Source organism: Columba livia, chromosome 7 (assembly GCF_036013475.1).
Source record: "Columba livia isolate bColLiv1 breed racing homer chromosome 7, bColLiv1.pat.W.v2, whole genome shotgun sequence".
Lineage (NCBI taxonomy): Eukaryota > Metazoa > Chordata > Aves > Columbiformes > Columbidae > Columba > Columba livia.
In genome coordinates, this window is record NC_088608.1 from 21,103,464 (window position 1) to 21,124,965 (window position 21,502).

Here is a 21,502-nt window from a genome sequence, read left to right on the forward strand (position 1 = left end):
TTCAGTATTTTGCTGTATTAATGGTTTATGTAACCAGACTATATAATGATGGTTCTAGAAATTTGGATAGAAACATGCAGCCATCTGACTTAGTTGGTGTCAGGATTACCTTTAATTATGCTGATATTATTTGTTTGAAAATAATTTTTTCACTAACTTCTCTCCAATATGTCCAAGACCTATTCTTGAAAAATTAAACATTTTAAAAATATATTTTATAAGTTACATACTTTACGAAGTAAAATTATTTTTTTCTTGCAGGTGTTCTGTTAATCATTTAACTTCAGCATCCCTTGAAATAGTTCAGTAAACAAGATAAATAGTCAAGGTTTAGCGTGTAAAATTTGTAAAATTGTCTTTCAGGAAAAGACAGACTGAATGGCTGCTTTAGATAAAACACAGCTACATCTTGGACACCTGCTCATTATTGTGCTTAGTAGTGCTAGATTTATGTACAGGAGAAGCAAGGGAATCAATTAATTGAGTAACTTTTCAGATAGAAAAGGATAAGGTCACTCCTTTCCCCCTATAACAGATGTTATATTTTTAAGGACTTTAAGTTTTCAGTTAAGTTCTGAGGCTAACATAATAATGAAAGTAAAAGTTTCCAGTTGTTTGTTCTGAGTGACTGTTTTCTTCTCCCCAAATCTGTAATGGCGTTGGGACTCATGACAGTGTGATAATTGAAATTACTAATCTCATAGACTGGCAGTGCTCATATATTCAGGGTGCAATTTTTACTGTTTTGTTTTGTTTTTCTTTCACACTCAAGTCCAGTTTTGTATTGGTGAAGATCAAGCAGACTGTGAGTGGTGATCACCCTTTTTGGATACTTCAACATATAATAACAAACTTGTCATCACTCAGGCAATGGGCTGTCACCATAGAAACCGAAATGCAGAACTGGAAGAGAGCTTGAACTGCTTGCAGCATTTTTTTGATTGCAGTGTCAAACTCCCATGGGCCATCATGGAAAATTACTGAGCTGTACTGAATCTGTCAGAGTTTGTTTATGTCGTCTTATTAAAGGCCTCTATTTACAGTCACTCTGCTTTTAGTCAGGGTATATATTGAGAAATTCCCAGGGGGAAGTAAATAAAAACAGGTTTAATGAATGCCCTGGTATGATCCTCCGGATAATGAATTTTAGGATTGTTGTAAATAGAAGTTATTTTGAGAAATGGTGAGTGAACAATGTGACAGATAAATGGGTAGAGATATTTGGGTTTTTAAGGTGCCTTTAAGAAAACAAGTTAGCAGCTTTGAGTTATGAACAGGCCACCTCAGGATAAGAGGTTCCAGTAAATTGGCTGCTTGGGGCCTGTGTGTGCCTGGTCCTGGGCCAGAACAGTGATAAGCAGACAGTGCTGGAGACTAAAGAGGACTCACCCATCAGCACATCAGGTCCCAAATGATGTTTTGAAATTCCTTGTTAGTTATCTGACTCACCTCTGGGCAGGGGACAAAAAAAATCACTGTAAACGCTGATGTCTGGAGTTTGTAGCTGTGACGGAGCATCCTGAGCTACACTGGAGAGGTGCTGCCTGAAGCCCCAGCCATGTGGCACGTGAGTGCTAGGCAGTTGTGGTATGAGTTCTGTTGGGTTTTTCAACCTGTACTCTCCCATTTCCTGTATTTGTAAACTCTCGTCAACATTGAGATCCTTTCTTTATACTTCAGAAAATCAGTGTCTGTTTTCTCTATCTTTTTACATCCATCATTATTCCGCTACTTGCTGCAGTATGTATATATAGGGAGTTAGAGAATAGCTGGTCATGTAGTCTTGTACAGATCACTAATGCAGTTTAAACAGAAAGATAGAGAAGAAAGAGTTTCTAATGTCTTCCATTTGTAAATCCAGAGCTGTGTTAAGTGATGAGGAAAAAGTTAGTGAAGTCAGCTTGGCTCCAGGAAGATACGGTCCTTCAGTCACAGACTTCTTTAAGTCCAGGTGTAAAAGGTGTTGGTGACCAGTATCTTGGGTGGAGGTGGGCAAGAAGGAATCAGTATGAGGAGCCTTAGCTGGAAAATAAATCATTCGTAGTTGTTTCCCTTGACATCAACCTTGATATCAGAAGTGAGACAGACGATTATTATTATTAACTCTTGAACGCTGGTTGCTCACAAGAGTGCTTGTTTTTGTACAATGGTTGACATTTCGCTCTGTTATTCTTCCCTTATGTAGCAGAAAAATAACTTTCAAGAATAAGGTTTTGGGTTCTTTTTCTTATGATGCCATGTCCTAATCTGTTAAAAGATCCTTTGCTTTTCTGAAAGGTTTTTAAGGACAGGATTTCATTCCTTTTTTTCCAGACTGGGAAAAAAGAGTCTTAAACTCTGCTTTTAAAGCAAGAGATTTCCTGGTTTAGGCTTGAAAAATAATCCTTTATTTAGAGAAAACGTGAATTTTGAGTGATATTGTTGAAGGTGGCAACTGTAATCAGCCTGACCCTATAAACTTTTTTTTCCTCCATTATATATACTGTTTTTTTTTCTTTTTTCCCTTCTTCTTTTACTCAGACGACAGAAAGCCAGAGAAAGACAACAGAAATTGTTGGCTGAATTTGCCTCAAGGCAGAAAAGCTTCATGGAAACTGCCATGGATGTTGGTAAGTTTTTGTGTGGTTGACTGCTTGCTTTTTTATATTTTTATTTATTTCCGTGTTAGTAAAATTTTAATCAAACAGTTAAACAAAACCTCCCCTCAGATCCCTCTGCTGTATCCACTCATTCACTAAATACTTCTTAAGAGGCTTAAAGCTGTGTTTTCTAGGACAGATAATAGTGAATACGTAATTGCTAAGGAATAGATTAAATTATCTTGAAAGTATTTAAAAGAGAACACATTATCTGTGGGACATTGTTTTATTCTTATTTTTTCTTAATACACGGTGAATGAAATTATTAAACGTGTGTGATGTGTTTTAAAGTATTTGCCTTTTAATATAAAATGTCCTGAAGTTAGTCTGCCTTTTAAAGACTCCATTTTCTTTAATCTGGAGTAATAACATTTGATGTTATTTCTTCATAGAGCCTCAAATTTTAATATGGTAGAAATTTGCATCTTAAATTTATGTACAGAATTAAGGAAAGCATAGGTTTTACATAATCTCAGTTGCTGTAACCTTCTATTATGTTGAAAGTACAGGCTTTACAGCAGGATCTTGTTTTTCCTAAGGGTAAATTCTCTCAGCTTCTCCTGTGTAGAAAAACAATCTTGATTAACTTGCTTGTGTTTAACTGAGGAATGGAAAGTATTTTCATCATCTAGATTATTTCACTGAAAATCAGTACTTTTAAAAGTGTATTTTTTTCTTTTTTTTTTTTTTTGTCTTTCAATGCAATAACATCTGCTATGTAGTTTTGAGTTTACGGAATGATTAGAAGTATTTTGACAACTGTTTTTGCTGAAAAAGTCCATTTTTAGAAATGGTTAAATTCCCAACTATTGCTGTGAAGATTTATTCCTTTACACTTATGAAGGTCTTGGATACAGCAGTCATTGAAATTTCTTTAGCAAATTAATGGTATTATGGTGTTATATTTAGAAGGTGTGCAATACAACACAAAGTTCACAGGAAAAAAAAGAGTTTTAGTTATGCTTATTAGATTAGTAGCTATTTCTTTTTAAGCTATTTCTTGAAGTAAGGAAGAAGGGAAGAAGAAACATGCAGTTCTACTTAGTAAAAATTAAGTATTCTTGCCGTCATGGCTAATTGAAAGTGACTGGGAAACTTTTATTCTGCAGTCACCTATATTTTGAGTTTTTGATATTGCAACTTTCAAGTTGGTGTTTTTATATATACAGTCCCATGTATCTCTCTATATATTTACCTGTCATACCTGTCTTTGCATATATACATATGTATGCATATGTATTTCCATACTTGGGTTTTATAAGCTGTGTTTAAGGTAACTGCTTTGCTTTGTGGATCAAACGTACTAGTTAAATCAGTAAATTACACCACATGTATTTGTGTGGAGGACTGGGAACATGTAGCTTTTACTTAACTATTTATGTCAAATGTTAAAAAAAACCTGCTTAATTTCTGTAACAGGCAGACCTGGGCCTTGTTGCTTATGATTGTGCACGAAAGAGTTTTGGGGCATGCAGCACTTGAATTGTTTGTTTCTTAGTATTTAAACAATTAATAGCTTCAAATATCTCAACATAAAATATAGTGTTTGTCAATTATATCGGGTCATGCACAGCAGTAGATAGAATCAGTTTAATGGACCACATTTTCATAAAGTCGTTCTGCATGAAGGCATTTCTTGGCAACAGCTTAATAGAATTCCAGTCATTGTGTTAGCAGAATAATTGCTTTGCTTTTTCACTAACTTTTTTCAGTTGCCATACTGTTTTCTGAGTTTGTGATGAAAATTCATTGAATTTGTACTGTAGTCCAGTATTAACTAGCTTTTATGTTCTGACAAGCATTAAAATAGCTCACAGAAGGGAAGTATGTATTCCATTAGAGTACATAGGATTTATTTTAAAACATAGATTTTTTGCCAGGAATATTTTCTTAAGTTTGCTCTGCTACTGGCTTTTTGTTTTGTTCTGTTTTAACTGAAGTAATTCGTTCAGCTGTGAATGTAGTCTGTATACGTTACAGCCAATTGTTGAAAAAGTTGCACAAACTATTGTTACTCAGATTTTAAAACACAAGACGTGGTAATAATTCCGAATCTGGTCTTTCTGGAGTGATTAAATGTAAAACTACTGTAAGTGTGTAATAGTCTGTTCCTGAATCGTATCGTAGCTGTGCAGAAATAATACGTTTGAAAACAAAATAATCCTTTCATACTAAAATGAGTCAGTTAAAATGCATGCCCCCCTGACACATTCACACTCTGTTACCTGTTACTTTCATTATAAGTTAAAATTCGGCAGTAGTTTTATTAATTTTGTTTCATTGTTATAATAGCAATAACACTGTCAGAATGCAGGGATGGTGAGGCCTCAGCTCCCTGGCACTGATTCTGTTGGTGTCATTTGGGCAAATTATTATAATCAACTTTTATAACTTCTCTGTCTATGAAATGTGTAGAAGACTGAAAATACTCTGAAAATAAATGTGTCTAGAAGATGATAGGAATAATGAAGAGTAGCCAAAGCTTAAAGACTGTTTTATTAAAACCCCCATAAACTTAAGTGTTTATTGAAGTGCACAGAACCACCGTTAATGCCCTGAGACATTCCTCTTCTGTGCTTGTTGGGATGCTGCAATGAAACATGGCCGAAAAGGAGGCTACCCAATTACATGTTCACTTTTCAATATTAGATGTGTCTCATTTTACTATCAAAAATGTTTTATTTGAACTGGATTTCACAAATTCTTCTGAGATTCTTAAAGTAAAGTTTGGTGTTTTCTTGCATATAATCACTGTAGAAGAAAATTCCAATTATGTAGCACTTTCCATTTGTGCCCCCTGTTACCTTCTATTTATATTCTGTGACATCTGCAGAACTGCATTGCTATTCAAGCTTGCCTGGAAGTAATTAAGTGAAATTTAGAAACAGTTATGTTAATGAACTAGAATGGAACAGAATCCACGGTGCTGTCTGTAGCTGTTTGACTGAAGGACTAATGTAAAAAATAGAAAAATAAACCAAGAAACATCATTCCAAGAGCAGCAAATAAGAGCTTTTGAACTGAGGAGAATGTGTAGTGAGTCAAAAATGTGTTGTCACGTACAGTGTCACCTCCAGAGGCTGCCTAGTCTCCCAGTGATTGCTGCTTTTACATCTTTGTTTTGAGGGCACTTATCTCAGTGTGAGGCTACAGTTTATCTGTTATGATGCAGAACTCCATGCAACAGATTTTTGAAGCTTCACTGCCTTTCAGGCAGGACTTGAGAAGAACAAAAAATAAATCCCTATGTTCCAGGTTAACAGTAGCCTTTAACAAATTACAGCGATATTTGTAAACATCTGTCTATATAAGCTTTATACACATGAAGTATTATGACCCATTCCAGGAGGCAAGCTGCTGAACTACTTAATCAAATGTATCTTAGTAGAAATTGGTAAATTGGTTAATTTGTGCATTATAATTATGAAGATATCTTGGATTCCTTCAATAGTTTTGCTCTCTCTGAAGTGCCCTGTGTTGTCCCATGTTTTTTTTACTGCCTCATGATGAGTGTGCAATATGATCTTTGCATTTCTTTCTTATGATGGGAGTCTTGGCAGGACATCATTTTGTCCTTCAAGCCAACGTTCCTTAGCTAGAGGTAAAGGGAAGTGCAGTGTTTTAGTGCAAGGTGACATACATTTGCTAACGCTCAATCTTCTGAACCCAGATAGAAAAATAAATTAGCTACCAATCTCTTGAGAATATATATGCTGGGTCAGGGCAAAGAATATTAGCATACTAATGGTTGCTTTGATGCCAAGGGGCTACTTTGACACACAATGTGTACAGCAGGAAAATGTTGACTGCAGTCAACAGAGATTGTAAACTATATTTTCTGTGTTTACAAGGCCCTTTCAGTTCTGGGGTTTTGCTGGATGGGGAAAGAACAGGAGTGAATCTGTGACTCTGGAGAGTAGAAATGAAGTAATTCAGGCGGCAATGCATTCTGCAACAAAACAGTGTGCTAGATTTTAGCACACTGATCAGGATTTGCTAGGAGGTAGGAAATGCTAGGATTTTGTGACTTTCAGTCTCAGTCCTGTTGATATAAAACTAAACAAAGAGCTAAATAATTAACTTTTGTAAAAAACAGAGGGAGTGATAGTGTTTGGCACTACCCTGGCTTTCTGTTACAGTTTAAATGTTTTCATCCTCCTTCAGTATTCTTATCTTTGTTTTTAATGAGATTCATATTTATCCAGATTTCCGAAATTATTCACAAGGACAAATAAAAGTCCCAGAACCTGCTGTAAGGGGGTGGGCTGTGTTACATTAAACAAACCTCATAAGAGAAACTTGGTGAATTGGTACCAATACTGTGTGTATTTCTTATTTACTAATTTTTCACACACATTGACATCATGAGAAGTCACGTGAAATCAATTAGGTTAAGTCTTTGGAGAATCAGAGTTTTAAATTGTAAGGAGTTCTGGTTGTATTGAAAAGAATGCTTGGCGTAAAATACTGTTGCTGTCTCATGTGACTGCTGCCTGGCCTGGTAAAACCATGCTTCAGCCTCACAGCTAAACCCACCTTGGTCTTCCTTGCTCTCCTGTTGCCACTACGGAACTGCAGGCTCCTACAAAAGCTGCTTGAAAGGTTGGGGGAGTAATGTGCCTGGAGATCGTATCTTGGCAAATGGCTGGCAAAGGATTCTTGGGCACTCCATAAGGCACCGTTGTTCAGGGGCATCACACAAAAGTGCTGTTTTCAAGGAAATATCTTCCTAGTGTTGCCAAAAAATGGGGGTTTGTGTACCAGTAGAAGCAAAATAAGAAAATATACATTATTCATCACCTTTTCGTTGGAACTGATGTAGCTTTGTTCACATGACAGTTCTTGGTGGTGATTTGGGTGGAGTTTTTAGCCAGAATAGAAGGGAGTTTTGCATTATATTACAATCAACATTTTAGCTTTTCATTAGTATAAAAAGACATTTAATAAAATAACCATTTTTCTTAAGCTGCCTTTTTATAATTGAATTCTAGGAGCTAGGAGATGCTAGCTCATGCTTTAAAAATTGGTAAGAACATGTATTTTCTAAATAAAATTAATAAAATAGCATTATAACTCCAGTAACTTTAAATAAATACTTCACAAGTTGCCATGGAAAACACAAAGCGGTTATGTACTTTTGTTTATATGACATGAAAAAAAAAGTATTTGGAGCTACAAGTTTCTGGGCATTTTAAGCTTCCGTATGAGTCCTATCGCAATAAAACACAGTTTGGTTTTATTTTTCTAAGTGTGAAATAGGAAATATATAACTGAAAGTGATGTAGAATGGAGACATGCCAGTTACTTCATATGCATTAATAAAATATTATTGTCTCATTTTCCACAGTATTTTGAGTTGAAACATGTTTGTCCTGGTCCGTGACAGTGGAGGTGGCGAGGCAGGGTTTGTGGCTGCCACAGGAGCTCCACTGAGGCAGAGCTCAGGAAGGCAAGAAAGACAAGATTGAGATCATTACTATAACCATAGCTTGCTTGCTTTTTTCCAGACTGCCAGTGATATATATTTCACTCCAGCAATTAGGCTGCCTAAATGTATCTTCTTAAACTGTAGCCCAAGTCTTAGCTTCCAAAGAAGCTAACGACTAGTTTAAGCCAGTAATCAAGGTTTATCATAGTCCATTCAAAAAGAATTGAGGGGTTTTGATTGGGTGTTTTTTATCTGCTTATTATTTGAGATTTGAAATTCTTGCCTATTGCCCTTAACCGTGGATTTTGTCTAAGTTGACTTTGCCTTCTTTCACTAGCTCTAGGGGAAATTACTTTATTAGAAAGTCTTCCTTGATGCTAGTTCCCCTGAAATTTTATTGTTTGCCAGAGTAGCCTGGCACAAAGTAGTTGTGAAGGAAACGTGCATTTAATCATTGAGTTCTGAAATTAAATTAGCCTGATTTTTATATTCCTGTTGCACACAGGCAATAGAAGTATAGATTGCATATACTGAATTGGTTCAAAACACCTTTAAATACTAAGATCTGTATTTTTTTCCTTACTGCTTAAAATAAGCAATTTATGGTGAATGAATGGTGTATTGTAAACTGAATATTGGCTGATTTTTGAGGACTTCCACTGAGTTGTTAAAAATGAGATTAACATGCTGTGTTCTCTTCCTGCACTTCTTCAAAATGCTGAATGGATGCATATATTATGTTATATAGACAATATTTTAGAAAAGTGTAAATAAGAAGGCTGGAACTCTCTCGTTATTCTGGTGCCATGTGCTGCTGATGTATAGGTGTTCGTGGGTGTGTGTTACACAATTATGAGATGATGTTAAATAAAAAAATAGCTTTAGTAATTGCTTCCTTCTGTGCTGCAGTTGCTCCTTGGTTTTCTGGATGTTTGGACTTCAAATATTTGCAGTTGATGCATCCTGCTTTTTCTTTCATTGTATATCTGTCTGCCACTAGATGGTGATAGACGTGTGTACAATATTAAGCATGTCAATGAAGATCCAAGTTCATTTTCATATGACCCTCAATAACTGACTGGGAAATCAATAGCTGCTAAAACGATGTAATTTTGATTCTGCCCTGTGAGTGAGAGCATTGCTTGGATCTTTTCATAGCGAAAAACCACTGCTTGGCATGCAGCACACCTCTCCTTATGGCAGCAGCCTCCCGTGCTGAGATTGTAGGCAACTTCCAGAAGAGAGCAGCTCCTCTGAAAGCAGTTCTGCAGGGCGACTGTTGCTGCTCTCGAGGGTTTTGGGTTCTCTATCCAGCACCTTGGCCTCCTTAATCAGTGAGATAAAAGGCGTGGTTGAAGGTAGGGAGGAAGTGTTTTGCTTTGGAAAAAATTATCTTCTAGGAAAGAAACAAAGCACCCTTATATTCTAAGTTGAGAGGATAACTCTGTGTTCCTGAGCACTCAGGAGAGGATCATCTAGTCCTGAGGTGCTTTTCTTTCAAGTCAATAAATAATTCTTACTTTTGATTGTAACATAATATAAAACTGGTTCTATTTTGGTTAGCCACCTGCCTTGAAACCACCACCACTGTCATGTGAACAAAGCTACAGCAAATGCAGTTACTTCAGTACTTTGAAGCTGGTCCTTAGCCTTGAACATTTGTCTGTGCATCTAGGAAATAATAATGTGGACCGTTAGAAAACCAGGTCTCTGATACGTCTTGTATACAGTAATTGTTAAACTAAACATCTGCTGCATAGCAGCAGATTACTTTCTTTATGCACCCCAAATTTTTAAAGTTTCTCCAAGCTTCATATCACCTTGTTTAAGCATCATTACATTATTTGTAAGGTCTCCACATTAACTTTTTCTTTCTAATTGTTGTTGGAGTCACTTATGAGCAAGTCTGGGTTCAGTAGGGTTTCCTTTTCATTGCTGTTCATCTCTCTCTGTTCAAACTTCTCAGCATAGTGTTTAATGAAACAGAAATTAGATCTCTATTTTATAGAAATTTTAAAGAGATCAAGTTAAATCCAAAGCTTGAACTAAACATTTAATTCCACTGTGAGTAATTTTGAATATGGCAAAAATTTTACTTCATTGTGTAGGTGTCTTTCTTTTTGAAACAGCAAGGTAAGTTTCAAGTAATGGTCAATGTTTTAGTTGTAGATAAATCAGAGAGATTATTTTGGTGGGGTTTTTTTTGTCACTACCTCAGTGCAGATGTAACTGAATTTCTCTCTGTTTAATATCCGTTTTCTTATCCATTTTTAGAATCGCCAGACGCTGATATTGCCATGGAGGTAGCCACATCAGAACAGCATGTTTCCGAGGCAATATATGATTGTGTTATTTGTGGACAAAGTGGTCCTTCTACTGAAGACAGACCTACAGGGCTAGTTGTACTATTACAAGCATCCTCAGGTATGATCGTGTGACTTCTCAGACAAGCAGTGTTTCTGCAGCTTTTAGTATGTGTGCATAAATACTTGTGTATCTGATGGAGCCTGGAAAGACAGAGTCCTCTCTTTTTTTGTGGATGGTCCTCCATGAGGCACACATGTAGGTCTAAGGCTACTGAGAAAATTTTTAAATGGTTGGGAAAAGAGTGACTAGTTTCATTGTCTCCTCATTCCTGTCGGCTTTTGCAAACGCAGCAGTATATAATAGACCTGCAAGAAAATAGGTATTGAAAGAAAAAGACAATGAAACAGTCATTCATGTATCTCTATGTATGTATGTGTGTTTGTGTATGTATATATGCTTTATTATGTACAAGAGCAGAAGTACAGCTTTTAATACTTAGTTTCTTTAATAATTTTTTTTACTGTTTAACATCAAGAAAGCACATTGTAGAATCACAGAATGTCCTCAGTTGGAATGGACCCACAAGGATCATTGGGTCCAACTCCTGTCCCTGCACACGACAACCCCACAGTTTGCACCGTATGTCTGAGGGTGTTGTCCAGTCTCTTTGAACACTGTCAGGTTGGGGCCGTGACACCTCCCTGGGGAGCCTGTTCCAGTGCTCCACCACTCTCTGGGGGAAGAACCCTTTCCTAATGTCCAACCTAAACCTTCCCTGGCACATCTTCCTGCCATTCCCTCAGGTTCTGTCATTGGCCCCTAAAGGAAAGAGTTTGGCACCTACTTTTCCTCCTCCCCTTCTGAGGAAGCTGTAGCTGTGATGAGGTCTCCTCTTCTCCAGGCTGAACCAACCAAGTGACTTTAGCCACTCCTCATATGGCTTCCTCTCCAAACCCTTCACCAACTTTGTGTCCCTCTTCTGGACACTTTCTAGTAGCTTAATATCTTTTTTTATCCTGTGGCACCCAGAACTGCACACAGTGCACGAGGTGAAGCTGCACCAGTGCAGAGCAGAGCAAGACAATCACCTCCCTCACCCAGCTGGTAATGCTGTGCTTGAAACACCCCAGGACATGGTTGGCCCTCTTGGCTGCCGGGGCACACTGTTGGTTCATGTTCAGCTTGCCGTCAACCAGAACCCCCAGATCCCTCTCTGCAGAGCTGCTTTCCAGCATCTCATTCCCCAGTCTGTGTGTACAGCCAGGATTGCTGTGTCCCAGGTGCAAAATCCAGCACTTGGTCTTGTAGAACTTCATGCGGCTGATGATTGCCCAGTTCTCCAGTTTGTCCAGAGCCCTCTGAAAGGCCTCTCTGCCCTTGAGAATGTCGACAGCTCCCCCGAATTTTGTGTCATCAGCAAACTTACTATGCAATCCCTCAAGTCCCGAGTCTAAGTTATTTATAAAGACGTTGAAGAGCTCTGGCCCTAAGATGGATCACTGCGGAACCCCACTAGTGACTGGTCACCAGACCGACATTACCCTGTGTATTAGAACCCTTTGAGCCCAGCCTGTCAGCCAATTGCTCCTCCACTGCATTGTGTGTTTACCCAGCTGTATGCTGGCCATCTTGTCCAGGAGGATGCTTTGAGAGACAGTGTCAAAGGCTTTACTGAAATCTGAAAAGAACACGTTGATAGGCCTCCTTTGGTCAACTGGGTGGGTAACCTTGCCGTAGAACAAAATTAAGTTGGTCAGGCAAGACTTTCCCCTTGTGAACCCATGCTGGCTGGGACCAATGACCGAGTTGTTGTTCAGATGTTTTTCATTAACTCCCAGAACAATCTTCTCCATGATTTTGCCAGGAACAGAAGTGGGGCTGACAGGTCTGTAGTTTCCAGTGTCATCCCTGTTGCCCTTCTTGTAGATAGGGATGTTTGCCAGCTTCCAGTCTTCTGGGACCAATCCAGATTCCTAGGACCATTGAAAAATCATGGAGAGAAGTCTTGCTATGATGTCAGCCAGCTCTTTAAGCACCCTTAGATGAATCTCATCAGACCTCATCTGTTTGTCGGGATCTAGCTGGAGTAGCAGATCCCGTACAAGTTCCAGATTGATTGGGAGTTTACTGTTCTCACAGCCATGATTTTCTAGCCCAGGGTTATGGGGGCCCCCAAGTCTATCATCAGTGTTGAAGACTGAAGTGAAGAAAGCATTAAATCTCTCAGCTTTCTCCATGTCCCTGTTAATAAGGTGACCGTGCTCATCAGTTAATGGGCCAATGTTACTTTGCATTTGCCTTTTGCCATTCATATATTTTAAAAGCCTTTTTTATTTTCCTTCACGGTGTTGACCAGCTGCAATTCTAATGGAGCTTTGGCAGCACAGATTTCCTCCCCACCTCTCATGTTGCCTAGCCTTGCTTCCACTGACCATGTAGTTTCTCTTTTTGCTGTATTTTGAGAAGAAGATCCCTGCTCAACCTAGCTGGCTTTTTGCCTCGCCTGCTAGATTTTTGGCATTTTGGCATGGCTTGATTCTGTGCTCTTAGTAGGCGATGCTTAAAAAATGACCAGCACTTGTGGACCCCAACACCTTCAAAAGCTTCTTCCCAGGGAATCTTACTAAGTATTTCTCTGAGCAGTCTGAAGCCTGGTCTCTTTATATCTAGTGTTAAGGTCTTGCTGGAAGTTTTCCTCCTGTTAGCAAATATTTTAATCCTGATTGCTTCATGGTTGCTGTGGCCCAGGGAGCCACCGGTCGCCACATCTCCTACAAGACCCTCTCTGTTAGTGAGTGTCAGATCTAGGAAGGCACCTTTCTTGGTGAGTTCCCTTCGTACCTGCACCAAGAAGTTATCATCCAGATGCTTCAGGAATCTTCTGGACCTGTTGATGCCAGCTGTGTGATATTCCCAGTTGACATCTGACAAGTTGAAATCCCCCATAAGGACAAGAGCAGATGATTTGGAGGTTTCACTTAGTTCCTTAAAGAGTAACTCATCAGTGTCGTCATCCTGGCTGGGTGGCCTGTAGTAGATACCCACAACAATGTCTGCTTTATTTGTCTGACCCTTAATCCTTACCCAGAGGCTCTCAACTTTTCTGTCACCAACTGCCAGCTCCTTGCACTCCGGCCTCTCTGCCACGCACAGTGCAACCGCCTGCATATCCCTTCTCAATAGCCTGTAGCCGTCCATCATGGCACTCCAGTCACAGGATTCATCCCACCAGGTTTCACAAATGCCAATTATATCATATCCCTGGGACTGGGCCAAGGCTTCTAGTTCATTTTGCTTGTTCCTTATGCCGTGCACATTAGTGTAGTTGCGAGCCAAAATGTCCTGATTGTTTTCTTAATTGTTTAGGATATTGTTATACATTGTATACATTGCATTCTTTATTGCTTCTTTTCTTCATACAGTGTTGGGACAATGTCGCAGTAGCACTGAGCCAAAGAAACTACCAACTACTGAAGAGGAGCAAATATACTCTTGGGATACCTGTGCAACACTGCATGATGCGAGGCTTTCGACTTTACAGCGATACTTTAAAGATGTAAGTATTCATGTGAACAATACTACCGCTTCTGAAAAATTTGTGTAAAAAGGTAAATGAAACTACAACTTAGAGTCCTTCTAGTTTCATTTCTGCATTCAGTGAATAGTTCGTCATGTTGCGGTAGTTATGAAGTGTGATAGGGTCCTTAATTTTAAATAGCGTCTGGCTATTCACTAGTTACATTTTTCATGTAGACATCTAGTATATCTACAGACTACATGGTCATTAAATACCCATGCAGATGTTCTCTAGAAGATGGTATCTCATAATTCAGTGTGACCACACAATTGAGATGTAGTTTTGCTATCTTAGGTATTGCTTTCAAAACACCAGTTTTCTTGTGGCCATTCAGAAAATCTGATCAAGGAATTATTCTTAATCAAAGTATTTTTGGCAGCACAGAGTAAGTGGAAAGATTTCTTTTAAGCTTTAACAGTTTTCTGAGCCACTACAGAGAAGGGGAGGATGAGTGGATGGGAAGGAGGGACCAGCAGAAGACTTCACCCCCTTCTGCTGAATCCTCAACTCTGCACAACATTACTGAAGTTCAGTTTTAAATTAATTGGTTATTTTCTGGTTTGCAGTTCTCTTAGCTGTTCTAAGCAGATTTTTGAATTTCTTCACAAAGCCACATTACAGCTTTTCATATTTAAATTTGAGATCCAATTCTTGTTGCTTAACAGACCTGTTCTGTTTTAGGCCTTTGTGGAAGTCTTGCCTGTGACTTTCCTTGCTAGTGTCTAAAACAGCCGTGTAAAATAATATATAACTCTACTGAGAAATCATTCTAGGGGAGAAGAATATGTAACCTGTGACCCTGAATTAGCTCCTGTAGACTAGTCTTGGGCGACATACCAGTTCTTAGGCAGATCTAACTAAATAATCAACCTATAGAAGCTTTAAAGAGGAGAAACTGGCTGTTTTTACTCTGACATGATGGCTAGCTTTCTCATAATCTGTCATGCACAGGTAATTGAAATTTGCCAACTGCAATCAAGCTTGCTTATGTAGAGTAGATTAATTTAGAATGAATTTCATAACTGATATAGTTTAAAAAAGTGGCAGTGTTTTTAGAAAAACATCTCCTGAGGCAAGTGTTATACATTTCCTTGCTAGAGAGTAAAACTTTTGAAGATGTAAGCAGGAAATTATTTCTGAATTATTTCTGAGTAAAAGTTCAGAAAGAATTTGTGAACAAGCTTTTCTTCTTTTGATATTGATGATGTTTATTGTTTCAACTACTTATTTTTTCATACCAAAGCGATTAAAAACATTGAAGCAATAGTGTAGCTTTATTTTTATATGCTTGCATACTACAAATGGAAGGAGTTCCAAGCAAAATGTTTCTCAAAAACTTCAACTCACTGTACTGTGTATTTCCCTTTTTTGTGCAGTAACACTACCAACAGTTTGGTCTAAAAGACACTGTGATGCAATGAGCAAATGCATCCTGCTTCAAAAATTCTAGTCCTGGTTCAAACATTAGTGGAATTTAGCTATCTTTGCTTTCAAGTTTCCAGGTCACTACTGTGTTAAAAAATATCTCTGCATGAAAGAACTAATCCTTAAATTTCTTCTGGGATAAAAATGGAAACATCTGTTAGTGTCTTGAGTGTCTTGTTCAGCTGAGCTAAGCAATAGGAAGTCCTTTTATTTATCAACCGTGTCCTTCCTCTAACAACAGATTGCATGAGGCAAAAGAATAATTTCACTTAGATGTGAAAATTCTAAGTTACAGAACATGATTTAGCTTATTCTAGTAGAAGAACAAAATAATATTCAAAAGCTACGTGGTATATACTGTTTGGGCAAACCAGGCTCATTATTTCCGTAGAGACTCCTTTTGGACTTTCTAGGCTGAAATTCGATGCTTGCTGTCAATCAGGGAGTAGAGTTCTTGCTCAGTAAAGGAAAAATCATTGAAAGTGGTTATTTTTAGTATGGAGAGGTATAACTAGGGATTAGGAGATAAAACTTCATATACTGGATTGATAGGACTATTTTCAGAATCACATAGTACTCTGTAACCCATAACTCGATACAGGTGTGTTCCATCCCAAGCCTGTGGCTGGCTTTGGACACTTATTTCTGAACTAAAGAGTAATAGAGTAAAGCCTTTCTGGAAGGACTTTGGGGTTGTGTCTTTCTTCTTTTGCAAAAGAGAAATACATGCAATAAATAATGCTTTTCCTGAATGAAACTTTTGTCCTGGGGGTGCTTATCCATGTGCATTGTACAACCGTGCCTTACTAATACTGTAACCTACTCAATCATGCAGGAACCAGCAGGAGAAAAATAAAGTTTTCCTTGTTCTGTGGCCTGAGAGGGTCATAGGACATTATGAATGTCAGGTTGAAGCAAGCTGAACAGGAGCATGTCTTGTAGCTGGAATTGGTATTAGGCTGGTGCGAAAGTGATTGTGGTTTTGGACCTTGAATTTTAAATCATAGTGACTGGGCTCAAACACAGCTTTATTGATCAAAATAGGAACCATTACAATCAATACACTTTTGCCAATGAGAAATAAGTTTTTTTTTACTCCTGTAGCATAAAAATCTGTGCTTCGGGATTTGACGAACTCTTGGAAGGCATTTTTTTGCACCCTGCTGGTTGTGAAAGCATTTTCCCTGCAAAAAGTTGTCAAGATGCTTGAAGAAGTGGTAGTCAGCTGGCGAGAGGTCAGGTGAATACGATGGATGAGGCAAAATTTTCTAGCCTAATCCCTTCAACTTTTGAAGCATCGGATGTTGTCATAGAGAAGAATCGGGCCCTTTCTGTTGTCCAGTGCCAGCTGCAGGCATTACAGTTTTTGATGCATCTCATCAGTTTGCTGAGCAGATGTCTCAGATGTGATGGTTTCGCCAGGATTCGGAAAGCTGTGATCTTGCTGTTTTGGTTACATACAAAACTGAATGAAGTGTATTGGAGCAGTATATTGCCCGGGTACATGGGATAACTTGTACTTTTGGAACACATGGTAGAGGCAGAGCCATCTTCATGCTGATGCAAGAGGTTCTTTAAAGAGGTCATTTTACAAAGAGATAATAACTGCCGAAGTGTAACTTAAATGTTTGGCTGTTTTTTGGAAAGAATAGCATAATGGCAGCCATGTAAGTTAGTGCAAGTAAACACTTATAATTTTTTTTCTTTATTTCCACAATACATGTCTCTTAATTATATAGCATGCAAATAAATTGTGTTGAATACCTTCATAACTTTATATATATTCTTGTTTTTTCTTACTGTTTTAGAGTTCCTGCCTGCAAGCAGTGTCAATAGGCTGGGAAGGAGGTGTTTATGTACAAACTTGTGGTCACACTTTACACATAGATTGTCACAAATCTTACATGGAATCTTTACGAGTAAGTACAAGTAAAGATCATATTTTTTAATTGTAATCTGAACTGTTCTTAGTGAAATCAATTGGATTTATGCTGTTCAGAGAAAGAAAGATTGGGTTTTCATTGATGGACAAGATATTATGTTTCAAGGACAGTAGATACTAAATCTCTTATTACATCTTGACATTATTAACAAAAGTACTTTGCTTTCAGAAGAAATACTGGACCAAATTAATCCTGTTCTTAAAAATTAAATCACTGGGTGTTGTTTTTTTCTGGTATGCATCTTCAGGTAAAGCATTTCTAACACTTTTCATTTCTGTTTCATAGATTCTTATTTTGATGTTTACTGTGTGTTATAAATTACAGGGAAACTGAAGAAAAAGGAGGAGTTTTACAAATATGAGCTACTCTTGGTTAATTCTTAATATGAAAATTCTGGTACAAAAAGTTAGATTTTTATCTCTACTTCTTCTTTTTTTTTGTTCTCCCTGGAAAACACTGTTGGGAAATTACTGCTATATATGGTTTAAAAATACATTTTGTTAGTTAAACCTCAGTAATTGTTGGCTAGAAAAGACATCTGTTTATTTTCACATGCTCTAAGTAAACAGGGCAGGATGGATGTTGCTTGACCTGCCTCAACCTTCTGCCGCCCAATTGCAGATCCCTGAACGGCACCAGAGAACATTATCACAAGCTCAGTGGCAGAAGTCATCAGGTTTTAAGCAATCATTTCTTTCTGTGTTATAATATTTAGTGTAGTAAAATAAAGACTAAATGGTGACTTCTCGCATATGAAGCTGCTTTTTAATTTTTTAAAATTTTTTTGTACTTTTAGTTTTGCGTAAACTTTGATTTGTTTCCATTTTGAGAAAATAACTATGAGCAATTCTTTGGTATTTTTAGTATCAGCATTGGTCATTCTGTGAAATTTACCTGGAAATTACCAGAAAATGGAAACTGTTCCGCCTTTATTTGATCCTATGATGAATTGTTCTTTTCCATACGACTGTTGAGGTGCTTTCAGGGGTAATTGTGCCATCAAGATAATTAAGCAGAACCTGAGCTTTCATCGTGGTAGAATCTCATTTTGCAGAAGTGATCTTTTGCATCATTTAGACACTGAAGTCCCTTTTCTGGTGGATTCTCACCTAAAGTAGAAAGAAACTCTTATTCTATCTCATAGTATTTGTGGGATTTCTAGATTGTTTAAGTGAAGTTTTGTGTGTATTTGCTTGTATCACTACTACCTAGATGAGTGCATAATAATTTTATCGTTCTTAGTACCAAAATAATTTATGTAGACTTGTGTTCATCTGGATAAACCAATTCTTTTTACATAGTACAATCAGATATCAACATCCAGAAAGGTTTGTAAAAGGAAGCTCACCAGAATGCCTCACCATTTGGGGCTGCTTGCTTGAAGTTTGAATTCTAGTCACTGTTAACGTAGCCATTCTCCTCTCCCAGGAGGGGGAAACTGTTGAGGCAATTCATAAAACTGAAGCAAGGCTGCTTGTTGGCAACAGGAGCACTTGGGAGATGTCCCCGTTTCCCAACACCTGCTTCTGTGTTCATTTTTCTAACCTTCATGATAAAGAAGAAATAATCAGGGTTTTTGTTATGCTACCCTAGAATGGCTGCTTGATAAGGTTTTTCAGGCTTTACTCTGAAAATAAAATTGCCTCTTGATAAATTAAAAGATCTTATCAAGGGAGTCTCAAACTTTATGGGAATTGGTAAAATAAGACAACATGTCAAATGTTCGGAATATCCCATTGAAATATTTCTGGTTCATTATGGGTATATTGTTGACAATGAGGAGTAATTCAAATTAGGAAAATTATTTGAGTTGGGGGATTGTAAGAGAGTCTTTTTCACTAAAAAGAGGAACTATTCTAATTATTCTTTCCTTACAGTTTTTGTTTTTAGGCTTGGTTCTTTGGCTATACGCATAGAATACCAAACTAAAAATTATAATGTTTTGCAAATTTCAGCTACATCTTCTTTATTTTCTTCTAGAATGACCAGGTCCTCCAGGGTTTTTCAGTGGACAAAGGAGAATTTACCTGTCCCCTCTGTAGGCAGTTTGCTAACAGTGTTCTTCCTTGTTATCCTGGAAACAACACGGAAAGAAGCCTGTGGCAAAGTCATAGCAACAAGTGTATGCAAGATCTTGTACAAGAGGTGGAAGATCTTCAAGAACAGCTGGGAACTTTCCCAGTAAGCATCAGTGTAAGGCAGAAAGATCCTTGTTAATTTGCCTCTACCTTTCATTTTTTACGTTTTGTTGCATATGTGACCTCTTAGACACTTGAAAACCTGGTAAACTTCATTTTCTTCTGACATGGAAGACAGCATAACATTTTTTTTAATATCAAGAAATTTTAAATATTTACAGAACTTTTTGCATTACCTACTAAAAATAAGCAATTTAAAAGCTATGGCAAAATGTGATCAATATAAATTTTTATGGAACACATACCCACTTCTCTCCATAGTAGCTTACATATTATAGAATTGAACCATGTAATATAAATTTAATTTCTCATGTCTTTACAATGTAAAAACACCAATATCCTTGTAACTGGAAGCTGTGTAAAGAATGTCTATTAAGATCATTTTAAGGTATGGATTATTTGTTTTACAGAAAGAGCAGTTTTCAGGTGCTCATGTGTTACAAAGTTTCATGAGGTCTTTCTGAAATATATTCCATTAAATTTTGCTAGCCTTCCACTCTTGACAGAGATACCTTGTGTTATTTTTGTGTATTTGTGCAATGCAAATATATTTCAAAATAACACAAGCAGTAAGATTCTTGAACTTGACAAAGCAGTAATGTTTTCAGAAAAAATCAGAATAACTCAGAATATTGTAACCCTTCTGTGAGACAGAATACTGGCTTTTAATGTGTATTTTTTCATAACCTGCAAATGTGTTTTTGTAAACCTGAATGTGCTATGCTTTGCAATCAGCTATTGCATTTCTTCAGGTCAAATTAGCTAATCTTCTTTTGTGTCTTTGTTCATAGTCTGAAACCAATCTCAGTAAAGAAATGGAATCTGTAATGAAAGATATAAAAAGTACCACACAGAAGAAGTATACGGATTATAGTAAGAGTCCTGGATCACCTGACAACGATTTTCTATTTATGTATTCGGTAGCCAGGTAGGTATGTTTTTCTATGTTTGTGTTTCTCACTAATGGTATTATTTACCAGATAGTTTTCTTCTTAAAAAAAAAAAAAAAAAATCATCCTCTCCTAAAAGTACTTTTTGAGTACTTAGTACATCAAGGTTACATTTTTCTGGTTTTCAATTGGAGACATATGCAAGATGGAAAAATGTGCCTCTCAGTTCATTTTTCCTATATGCAGCAGAGGCACAAAAGATGGAGAAGGTTTTGTCTCATGCTTATTTAGTTTTCTTCTTTATTCATGGTTTTGATTTTCATATATCAAAAATTTACCTTGAATTTCTTTTTCTGCCTTCCTTTCCCGAACTGTCCAGTCTCCTCTACTACCATTTACCGGAATGAGATTATTTATATGTCACTGCCACATTGCTGGTTTTTAAGTCACAAAGTATTTTTAATCTCTGCATCATACATTAGTTTTATTTACTTAAAGGAGGATCACAGAAAGAGCCTTTTCTACATCAGCAACCAGAAATCTCTCATCATGTGAATAAGTCTTGTAAAAAAGTGTCAAAGCTGTCAGCATTTTCTCTGTGATGTTTGATTCCAGTTTTACAGCTGTCAGTGCCACAGACACTGTCTCCAAGAAAATCAAACAGTACCTCCTCCCATTTATGCCATTGATGTTCAGATTACTGCAATACAGGGTTTTCCCATATGAAGATGTTGAAATACTCATTAAGCAAATAATTTTCTAAACTCTTACTGAGGCCTGCAGGGCAGGTGCTGACTGCAGAGAAAGTACAAGCACACAAGTTATATAATCTAGTAGCATTTTTTACTACAGTTTTATAAACTCCAGTTGCTGAGTATCTTTAGTATATAAGCAGTTGAAAATATTCAAGACTTGGCTCAGCACTTGCTGGATATCCAATCTAAAGCTCAGCTTTTGATAGAAGGGTAGACAATCTGATCTCCAAAATTCTCTTCTAATGTGTATTATTGTATAATTTTATTAGTAGCAATATATAGCTGTCTTCTTCAAAAGTATCTTAACTGTGCCTTCATTAAGAAGAGCAATTAAATTTTA

General features: G+C 37.3%; 1 protein-coding gene across 6 annotated transcripts in view; it reads left to right on the top strand.

The window, feature by feature from the left end:
• The window catches only part of UBR3 (ubiquitin protein ligase E3 component n-recognin 3), a 122,123-nt gene that overhangs the window by 57,972 nt on the left and 42,649 nt on the right, over positions 1 to 21,502 (top strand). For 5 of the 6 annotated variants that reach the window (XM_065069724.1, XM_065069719.1, XM_065069720.1 and 2 more), the window contains 6 exons: positions 2,521 to 2,609; positions 10,342 to 10,491; positions 13,797 to 13,930; positions 17,185 to 17,295; positions 19,300 to 19,512; positions 20,309 to 20,445. In XM_065069724.1, the coding sequence (XP_064925796.1) occupies positions 2,521 to 2,609; positions 10,342 to 10,491; positions 13,797 to 13,930; positions 17,185 to 17,295; positions 19,300 to 19,512; positions 20,309 to 20,445 (834 nt within the window). The remainder of the gene's footprint in view (positions 1 to 2,520; positions 2,610 to 10,341; positions 10,492 to 13,796; positions 13,931 to 17,184; positions 17,296 to 19,299; positions 19,513 to 20,308; positions 20,446 to 21,502) is intronic. The other variant, XM_065069721.1, reaches the window with a different exon arrangement.